Source organism: Alexandromys fortis, unplaced genomic scaffold (genome assembly GCF_014885135.2).
Source record: "Alexandromys fortis isolate MF-2015 unplaced genomic scaffold, M_Fortis_MF-2015_v1.1 scaffold_1, whole genome shotgun sequence".
Classification (NCBI taxonomy): Eukaryota; Metazoa; Chordata; class Mammalia; order Rodentia; family Cricetidae; genus Alexandromys; species Alexandromys fortis.
In genome coordinates, this window is record NW_026067927.1 from 15,388,663 (window position 1) to 15,398,744 (window position 10,082).

At 50.2% G+C, this 10,082-nt stretch overlaps 1 protein-coding gene across 7 annotated transcripts in view; it reads left to right on the top strand.

Moving 5' to 3' along the window:
• Window positions 1-10,011, top strand: part of Il34 (interleukin 34) — a 55,672-nt gene extending 45,661 nt beyond the window's left edge. For 6 of the 7 annotated variants that reach the window (XM_050143664.1, XM_050143659.1, XM_050143658.1 and 3 more), the window contains 5 exons: window positions 3,347-3,480; window positions 4,838-4,915; window positions 5,155-5,316; window positions 9,113-9,248; window positions 9,442-10,011. In XM_050143664.1, the coding sequence (XP_049999621.1) occupies window positions 3,367-3,480; window positions 4,838-4,915; window positions 5,155-5,316; window positions 9,113-9,248; window positions 9,442-9,611 (660 nt within the window). In that variant the 5' untranslated portion in view covers window positions 3,347-3,366 and the 3' untranslated portion in view covers window positions 9,612-10,011. The remainder of the gene's footprint in view (window positions 1-3,346; window positions 3,481-4,837; window positions 4,916-5,154; window positions 5,317-9,112; window positions 9,249-9,441) is intronic. The other variant, XM_050143663.1, reaches the window with a different exon arrangement.
• The last annotated feature ends 71 nt before the right edge of the window (window positions 10,012-10,082 follow it).

The window sequence follows — 10,082 nt, forward strand, 5'->3', positions numbered from 1 at the left end:
CCCAGACAGACCCAGTGTTCTGGAAGCTTCCACCTCTTAATGGAACATGGGTGGTAGCGTGGGTGAGGGTCTTTTCGAGGAGGACACAAAGGTTAGGTGGTAGACACTGGTAGACGTAGGATGACGGGTGGGGCTAGCTCTCCAAACAGGGACGGGTGTGTGTGGTGGGGCTGAGTGGGGTTCGGCTGGAAGGGGCTCGTAGGTCGTGTGCAGGCCCCTGAGGCCTTAAATACCAGGCAGGGGACTGAGGGATTAGGCATCTGAGGTGAAGCGATCACACTTAAAGATTCAGTTTCAAGTATTTTTAATTATGTGTCAATGTGTGGGTGGGTACACAAGAGTGCCAGTGGCCCTTGGAGGCCAGAGGTGTTAGGTCTCCCCGGAGCTGGAGTTACCGCCACCTGACATGGTGCTGGGAACTGAACTCGGGTCCTCTAGAAGGGCAGAAGGCACTCTGAACCACCGAGCTACCTCTCCAGTCCTAAGTGATTAGATTTACTTACTTATTGTGTTGGTGTGTGTGTGTGTCTGTCTGTCTGTGTACCATGGTATGCATACGTAAGCCAGAGGAAGTGTGGGTCCTGGGAATTGAACTCAGGCCCTTGGGCTTGATGGCGAGTGTCTTTATCTGCTGAGCCACCTCTCTAGGCCCACCTGAGGGGAAGTGAGGTTGGAAATGAACACAAGCAGGAGGGGAGATTCAGATGGCATCTCTCAGGACAAGGACAGTTGAGGGGAGAGGTTGGCAGGGCAGAGGCCCCACATTGCAGAGGGCTGAGGATCTTGGGGGATGTAGGCTACCTTAACGTATCACCATGAATTTGTGACTCGGCTCCATCAAGGTATTTCCTTCTAGTTCTGGGGACTGAAGGTCTGAAACTGGGTCACTGATTACTATAGCTTCTGAAGGCTCTAGGGGAGGGTCCTCCTGCCTCTTCCAGATTTCTTGTGACTGCCTGTGTCCCTTGGCAGGTGGCAGCATTGCAGACTTGCACAGCACCCCGATCTGCAAGGCCTTTCCCTCTGCACAGTCTTCCTCCTGGAAAGCCAGTCATTAGATCTAGGCTCTCCCCAGGCCCCGGATGATCTCACATCAACAGCCTTTGTTTTAATTACACCTGCAAAGAACCTGTTTCCAAATCAAGTCATTCTGAGATTCGAGGTGGATAAGAATTTGGGAGGGGGACGCTATTAAGCAGGTTTGTGTGTTGTGGCACCTGTGCGGCAGTCAAAGGACAGTTTGCAGGAGTTAGTTCTCTCCTACGGTGTGGTTCCTGGGATTGAACTCAGGTAGTCAGGCTTGGTGGCAAGCCCCTTTGCCCACTGAGTCATCTTGTTGGCTTAATACTAGTTGTGTTTTTTTGTTCCTTCAGCCCAAGACTATGTTAGGTGCATGGCAAAGACTGATTCTTGCAAACTTGCCTCCTTGCAAGAACGTGGTTGTCAGCCTGGTGGGGGTGGCGCATGCCTTTAATCTCATCAGCACTTGGGAGGCAGAAGCAGGCAGATCTCTGGGATTTCAAGGCCAGCCCAGTCTACAGAGCTAGTTCCAGGACAGGTAGGGCTGTTACACAGAGTGGTTGTCAGAGTTCTGCAGGTGGGGAGGGCAGGGCCTGAGCAGACCCAAGCTTCATGGTAAACAGTGCTCCTAGGGCTTGGTTCCAGCAAGTGGGAACAAGCGGGGTGGGCTGGGAGGAAGGGGAGGGAAGCTAAGAGGGAGCAAGGCCCAGGCTAGTAGAGAGACAAAGACAAACACCTTCTAGGTGACTGGAAAGGGAGTGGGAAGACCCGGTTAGTGGTGTCAATGAGGACAGACAGACGGGGGAGGGGACTCAGCCTGCCTGACTGTCTTGGCGAAAAGGAAAGGGAAGAAAAGAAAAGGCAAAAGATAATTATTGGCTTTGAGAGCAACAATAATAATAATAGATAGTAAGTCGGATATGGTGACACACCTTTAATCCCAACACCCAAGGAGAGGCTGGTGGATCTATGTGAGTTCAAGCCAGTCTGGTCTTCATGAAAAGTTCTAGGCCAGCCAGGGTTGCATACTGAGAGACTTATGTTTAAAAAAAAAAGATACTGATTGGAGAACATTAAAAAATGTCCTGGAACGTAAAGATGACTGTAATAATCTCCCACAGAAATCTGACATTTATTTTTTCAAAAGCACAGGAAATCAATTAATAAACCTAAAGCCGTCCTATGCATCGCCAATACTGTTGGCGTGGCTCCCTTCAGAGGGACCGCTAAACATATGTTAAGTATTTCATTACCACGAGTCGCCTCTGACAAGTGAATAAATGTTAAGAAGGAATAACGATGCTGTGTGAGTCTCTGTCCATAAATCTGTCCTGTTTCCTTTCTAGTTTACGAGTTTAGTGGGTCAGCGTCAGTGGGTCAAAGGCTGTAGAGTTTATTTCCATTTTATTATTAAATGTGCCAAGTGTATTTCCAGGATGAGAGCTCTTTTGGCAGCATCAGGATTATTAAAATGAAATTATCTCATAAAAACCTTTCCATTTCCTTGAACTCCCTGGTTGGCTTTGTGTGTATTTGTTTCTCTGGTTACAGACTGAATCCAATTGTTCTCATTTGAATTTATTTCTCTCAATAGTGAGGTTGGCCCTTTGGGTGTCGCTTTCTCTTCTATGTTTGTCTCATTCACTTGACCCCTATTCATATTTTTTGTAAATTCTCTCAAATATTTTTTTTCTGTTTACGTGTACAGATCTGGAGAGTTGTGTTTGAGGCTACAGTGACACCTAGTGGTAATTCCTGGTACTGTTTCAAAAGACTTGCCATTGTTGGGACAGCTGGTGTGTGTGGTCTGTGTAGCATCCCAGAGCCTTCAGACTGGAAGGAGGTATAGACCTTCTGGTACATCTAATGGAGGAGAATGCCAAGGTCATATAGTTCATAGAAGAAATTCTCTGGGTCACCAAAATCCATTTTAAGATCTGGAACTAGACTTTGTATCCAAAACTCTGAAGGGAAAATCAAAAACAGTTGTGAAACCTGTCACACCAAGGAAGGGGCTGAGGGTGCCCTGGAATAACAGGTAGTAGGGAAGATTGGAGACCAGACTTCGGGTGTCTCCCAGAGGACTCTGCTGCCCAGGGGTGGGATGTGCTTACTATTCCAGGGCTCTGCTCCCCTGCATTTCCCATCAGTACTCGCCACCCTTGAAAATGCAGGGGGCGTGAGCTGATACAGCGGTGCACAGCAGGGGGCGTGAGCTGATACAGCGGTGCACAGCAGGGGGCGTGAGCTGATACAGCGGTGCACAGCAGAGGGCGTGCATACACAGTGCTCGGTCTCATAGGCTCTCATTGGCTGTGGCCCACAGGTCTTGGGATCCTACTTGGCATGACTTTGGGGAACGAGAATTTGGAGATGTGGACTCTGACCCAAGATAAGGAGTGTGACCTTACGGGCTACCTTCGGGTCAAGCTGCAGTACAAGAACCGGCTTCAGTACATGGTAACGGGAAGAGCACCAAACAGGTCCCTGTTCCCAAGTCCCAAGGCTCACCTGGAGCTGTGCTCACTTCCCACCCCAGATATGTCAGCCCCAATGTTATAGTGACATTGTCCACCTTGGTCTATCACATAACCAAGTGTATAAGAGGATCACCTTCCACAGCTCCCTCCTTCTTCGCTGACCTTTAACCTACTTCTATGTGGCTTTCAGCCTATAACTCAGAAAAGGCCTCCAGAGACTCACTTGGGACAAAGACCTTCAAGTCAGAAAATGGTTCCTTTTGGAGACTGGAGATGCCCACATGATATTGTAGTGTTTCTGCATGGCTAGGTTTTTATTTGCTTCTCTCTCTCTCTCTCTCTCTCTCTCTCTCTCTCTCTCTCTCTCCCCCCCCCTCCCTCCCACCCTCCCTCCTTTAAGACCTAACTTACTACATATAGTTGGGACTGGGCGGCCAGGAAACGATAGAACAAGAGCAGTCTCCTTCAACCCCATGGCCTTGAACTTCTAACCCTCCTGCTTCTGCTTCCTGAGGGCCAGGATCACAGATGGGTGCCAATGAGCCTGGTTCACGCAGTGATGCGGCCTTATGCAAGCCCAGGCCTTGTCTATGCTGGGCAAGCACACTACCATCCCTGGCCCTTGTTTTGCTTTATTGATACAGAGTCTCATTATGCTGGACAGGCTGGTTTTGAACTTGAGATCTTCCCGCTTCAGTTTCCCGAGTTCTGGGATGGCAAGCACATGCCCAGCTCATTAGGACTATCTTTGAGACTGTTTTTGTTGTGATGTTGAGATGTATTTGTATCCTATACAACCCACTAACTGAAAGCGTACAACACAGGCTGGTGAAGTCTGAAGACCTGAGTTCAATTCCCAGAACCCACATAAAGGTGGAAGGAGAGAACCGACCCCTGAAAGTTATCCTTTGACCTCCATATCAGTGTTGAGGCATGTGGATGCCTGTACACATGCATGCACATGCATGCGCACACACACAACACATTATTAATAATAACAATAAAAAGGTATCTGGCTCATTGGTGCTTAGTGTGTTCACAGAGATGTGCAAAGGTTACCTCTGTAAGCATCAGATGAACCACACTCCTCACCTCCAAAGTAACATGTCTTCCCGAAAACTCTTTGTCCATACCCTGGCTCTGAAACTTCAGCCCTTATAGAACTGTGTATCTGATTTCACCTTCCCTTTGTCTCGGGGTGGGGGTGGGGGGGTGAAGGGAGCCGTCTTCTCATTAGAGGACCTGTCTGCCGTCAATCACACTGTTAGGCTGGGTCCCTCTCTGGGGGTCCTGTCTAAGCGGTTCTGCTTCTGACCTCATGCTTTGTTCCTCCCCAGAAACATTACTTCCCCATTAACTACAGGATCCCTGTGCCTTATGAGGGGGTGCTCAGAGTCGCCAACATCACGAGGCTGGTGAGGATCCCTCCTGGGATGGGGAGTTTCTGCCTTCCACGCCCTCAGAAGTATGTGGGGCCTCGGCAGGTTGTCCTACTGACCAGGGGCCTTGCCCTGGCTACTCCAGACAGCTTGCTGCTGACCTAGCTGGCCACAGCTGGTGACTGCGGCTGCTCCCAGGCAGTGGCAAGTCCTTGGGGTGGGGTTGCAGCCCAAAGGCCTGGCTTGCATTTCCGCAATCTCTCCTGTCCCTGCAGCAGAAGGCCCATGTGAGCGAGCGGGAGCTGCGGTACCTGTGGGTCCTGGTGAGTCTCAGTGCCACCGAGTCTGTGCTGGATGTGCTGCTCCAGGGCCACCCGTCCTGGGACTATCTGCAGGAGGTTCAGACGCTGCTGGTGAATGTCCAGCGGAGCCTCATGGTGAGCTGTGGGCATGCGCGTGGGTCTGACAGATGCAGGGAAAGTTCTGGTGTGTGCTGAGGATGTGGGGGCCATGGGAATGGCATGCAGGAAAAGTGACCAAGGAGGGAGGAGACGCCATGATTACCATGATGTATCAGAGCAAATGAGCTGGGGTGGGGGACAGGAGGACCTTAGGGCCTTTTTTTTTTTTTTTTTTTTTTTTTTNTTCAACTAAGCCATCTTACCTGAAGATTATATATCACGTAGTTCCCTTCTGATTAATAATAGTAAACCTTTTTCAGAGGTTTGCTGCCCTTTCCTAATATCCTCTTCTGAAGTATCTAGGTCATTCATCCATTTTCTTTTCTAAATCAGGTGACTATTAATAGTAACGCTAGTTTTGTTTTTTGTTGCTTAGTTTTTGAGACAGTTTCCCTATTTAGCTATGACTAGGCAGGAACTCACTATATAGGTGAGGATGGTCTTGAACCTGCAAGGATTCTCCTGCCTCTGCCTTAAGTTCTGGAATTACAGGTTTACGCCTGCAATTTTATTTTGTGAGACAAGGTCTCCCATCCTAGTTCCTGGTCACATTGTTGTGTTTGTTTATTTGAATTCTTTTTTTGTTGTTGTTTTTTCGAGACAGGGTTTCTCTGTAGCTTTGGAGCCTGTCCTGGAACTAGCTCTTGTAGACCAGGCTGGCCTCGAACTCACAGAGATCTGCCTGCCTCTGTCTCCTGAGTGCTGGGATTAAAGGCTGCGCCACCACTGCCCGGGCTCATTATTTTTATTTTATAACCCATCGAGGCCAATTAGTGCTACTAACCGAACTGTTCACCAATAATGCTGGCTTGACCTTGTGCAGGCCACCAGAGTGAGCAGAGTGAGTTCACAGATGCACGGGATGCATCATAGCCATGAGACGGCATTTATTTGTTTGTTTATTTAGAGACAGAGTCTCACTGCAAAGCCCTGCCTGGCCTGGAACTTGCTATGTAGAACAGGCTTTGCCTCTCAAGCCCTGGGTCTGGGGCAACCCAAGGAATCCTCTGACTTCGCTTCTGCATTTGAAAAACGAGGTTCCTCCAGAAAGGTGGAAAGAAAGAGAGGTGGGCCAGGAGGTGGTGGCACGCACCTTTCATCCTAGCACTCAGGAGACAGAGGCAGGCAGATCTCTGAGTTCGAGGCCAGCCTGGTCTACAAGAGCTAGTTCCAGGACAGGCTCCAAAGCTACAGAAAAACCCTGTCTCAGGAAAAAAAAGGAAGGAAGGAAGGAAGGAAGGAAGAAAGAAAGAAAGAAAGAGAGGCAAGTGATGGGAATTTCCATTCAGAAACTCTTCTGTGTAATACGGTAGTCACAGATTGACCCATGACATTAGGTTTTTATCAAAACCCATGGCTCACCTAGGGTGAACTCTAATGGCTATGACTTAGTTTAGAAAAAATAGACGGGAAAAGAGATGGTGTGGCCATCTGCAACCCAGGAGTCTGGAGGCTGAAGAATGATGTTAAATTTGAGGCCAATCTAGGCTACATAGTGTCTTGAAAACAAACCCCAAACCATTTGATAGCCAACTACGGGCTCAGCTGCATGTCCCACCTGCCTCGGGCCCTTGGTGTGTGCCTACTGGGACACACATGCCACCCTGCTTAGCCAGCTGCTTGGCCTCCTTAGCCCAGGCCCAGACCATCTGACACCAACTGTGAGCTCAAGGACAGTGACTTTGTCATAGCCATCTAGAACCCACTCCTGGATGGCCTTCCAGCTCCTGCCAAGGTGATAGGAAGCTACCCTTTTATGTTCGTGGGCAATATGGGTGCCCTTTGCAAACCGACTCTGGCTTGAGGTAGAGACTTTTCTTGCTTTTCTTTTACCCACAGAACAAACTCCAGGAGGCTCATGGAGTGAGGCTGGGGAGAGTGTGAGGGCCCCAGTCCTGACCAGGTCCTGGGCTCTCAGTACTGAAGCACTGAACACAGAGATGATTTTATTATTCAGATGTAGCTGGGTAGCCCCTTTCCCTTCCCCTCCCCCTGCTGGAAGTTGAATCAGGTACTAGGTACTCACTCCCTCTACCACTGAGCTGTGCCCCAGCTCTGCAGCCTTTAGTCCTCCTTCCTTCCTAACCCTGTTAAGAGTCTGTGTCCTAGCTTTGAAGATGGATTTCACTTGCCTTCTTTGCTCATGGTCTCGGGACCCGGACACTAGCTCTGTTCCCAGTTGTGTAACCTTGAACAAGTCGTTCCACTCCTGGGCTTGCAGGGTTTCAGTTGTAAAGGAAAAGGGTTGATGCCTAAATCTTATCAAAACTGCGGGTTTGATGACCTCACCCTATCTCCTCATCCCCTGGAACTAGCTCTGTAGACCAGGCTGGTCTCGAACTCACAGAGATCTGCCTGCCTCTGCCTCCCGAGTGCGCCACCATCGCCCGGCCTAGAGAAAGTTTTCTAACTTTATCTGTTGAATTGGATGAAGTTGAACAGACTCTAATCCCACACCTGGCAGAGAGAGCGTGGCAATTTTCTAAGATTGGAGCCAGCCTAGACCACGTATTCAGACCTTGTCTCAAAACCAAAGCAAGGGCCAGGTGTAAAGTGGCATGCTTAATTCCAGCACTTGGGAAAGGCAGGTGGATCTCTGTGAGTTCGATAGCCTGGTGTACACAGTGAGTTCCAGGTAGTCAGAGCTACGTAGTGAGACCCTGTCTCAAAACAACAACAATGTACAAAAGAAAAAACTCCCTCCCCCAAAGCAAAGCTAAGCCAGGGAAGGTCATACACTGGGTCAGGGTACAGTTTGATAGTAGAGTGATTGTCCAGTACCTCTGTCTTTCTGCCCTTTCTCTATAAAGAGATCCCAGGGCTGGGGATGCAAAGAGCTGGTCTAGCATGCATAGGGCCCTAGGTTCTATTCCCAGCACAGAGAGGGGAAATACTGATTCGTCATTAGATTTAGCATCCACTCTAAAAACAAAATGATGTAAACTTTAGAACATTGATAGCATCTACCCAATTTCCAAAAAAGGGTCCTGTTCACAGGTATTGAAGGGTGGGACTGAGGCTATTTTGGAAGGCCTGGGGCACAGAGTTGAGCCCATTGCTTTATCTGGGCTACAGGGGAAAGCTGTCCTTAAACTCAGGCCCTACCTTTCCCATGATACCTCTACAGTGGCCCTGGACTTCCAGGGCCAGCAGCTGTCCTTGCTGTCCCTTCTGATACACTTTGTGAGGAGAAGCTATCTGAGCTCAGAGCCTTTCACACAGTCAGCTCTGCCTGTGAGACTCATGCCTCAGGATTCTCAGGAAGTTCTTCTCTTGTTCCTTAAGCAGAGGGTTTTGCTTTCTGACTGACAGTGTTCTGGGCTGGAAGCTGGCGAGTATGCATGCTGGAGCAACAAGGAGGTCCCAGCTTCCTCCCTGTGCTGGCCTGTGTTCTGTCGTTCTTTTCTTTTCTTTTCTTTTCCTTTTTTTTTGTTTTTTTGAGACAGGGTTTCTCTGTGGCTTTGGAGCCTGTCCTGGAACTAGCTCTTGTAGACCAGGCTGGCCTCGAACTCACAGAGATCCGCCTGCCTCTGCCTCCCGAGTGCTGGGATTAAAGGCGTGCGCCACCATCGCCCAGCTTTGTCGTTATTTTCTGATGACAGAGAAGCAGAAGCCTCTGTGAGGGATGGCAACCGGGACCCTCATGGCCTTCTGGTCCCTGGAAGTTGTATTTCATTGAGTTGAGACCATCTCCAGGCTAGACAGCCTCTACGGTTCTCGCGTGCTGGGGTCCTCCTCTCTTTACTCCTCCTGCTGGTTTTCTTCCTCCCAGGATGTAGAGATCGGTCCTCAGGTGGAAGCCGTGTTATCTCTTCTGAGTACCCCAGGCCTAAGCCTGAAGCTGGTGCGGCCCAAAGCCTTGCTGGACAACTGCTTCCGGGTTATGGAGCTGCTGTACTGCTCTTGCTGTAAGGAGACCCGGTGGGTGGGGTGGGCAACCGTAGGCCACAGGGATCCGGGCCCAGGTTTGTGGGCGGAGTCCATACTGCCTTGGGAATGCTCCCTTTTCTGGAAGCTGCAATGGGCCTAGAGTGCGGAGAAAGGAGAACGTGTGGTTTGGCTGTTCGGTCCCACAGTGCTTTTTTTCATTCTGTCTTTCAGGTAAACAAAGTCCCATCCTGAGATGGCAGGACTGTGAGCTGCCAAGTCTCCATCCCCACAATCCAGGATCCTTGATGCAGTGTGCAGCTACCCACGTGTACCCTTTGCCTCGGCAACCCCCCACCTCCCTTCCCGGTTCCCCAGGCTCAAGTCATGGTCCGTTGCCCTGAGCCGTCTGTGTTGACCACAGGTCGGGCCACTGGATGTCTTCCAGGAACTGGCCCGGGTCTGAGGCTTTCTGGGATGGTAGGTAGGTAGACCTGCAGGAAAGCCCTCCTGGGAAAGGTATCGTGCCAGGCTCAGCTTCCTGCCTTTCGTACCTAAGTGATGCCACCTGGAGCCTCAGGGGGGAGGGGAAGGCTGGTGCTGCCACCCACAGCCACCCCTACCTGTGACTGGTTCTGCAATCGGCAAATGCTGTTGCCCCACAGAATTCTGGGACTCACTGGGCTTTGCAAGCGTGCTGAGCGGGGTGCTGGACCGAGGACTGACCAAATGCCGTATCTTGCCACAGCAGTGCTTTCCCGGTTCCTTTTCTATTAAACGACCACTCGCTTGGTTTGGTTTGCACCCGTGAAGGTGAACCCGGAGGGACTGAGTTCTGGAGACAGGTGGGTGGGCTTGATTCTGCCTGCGCCTGG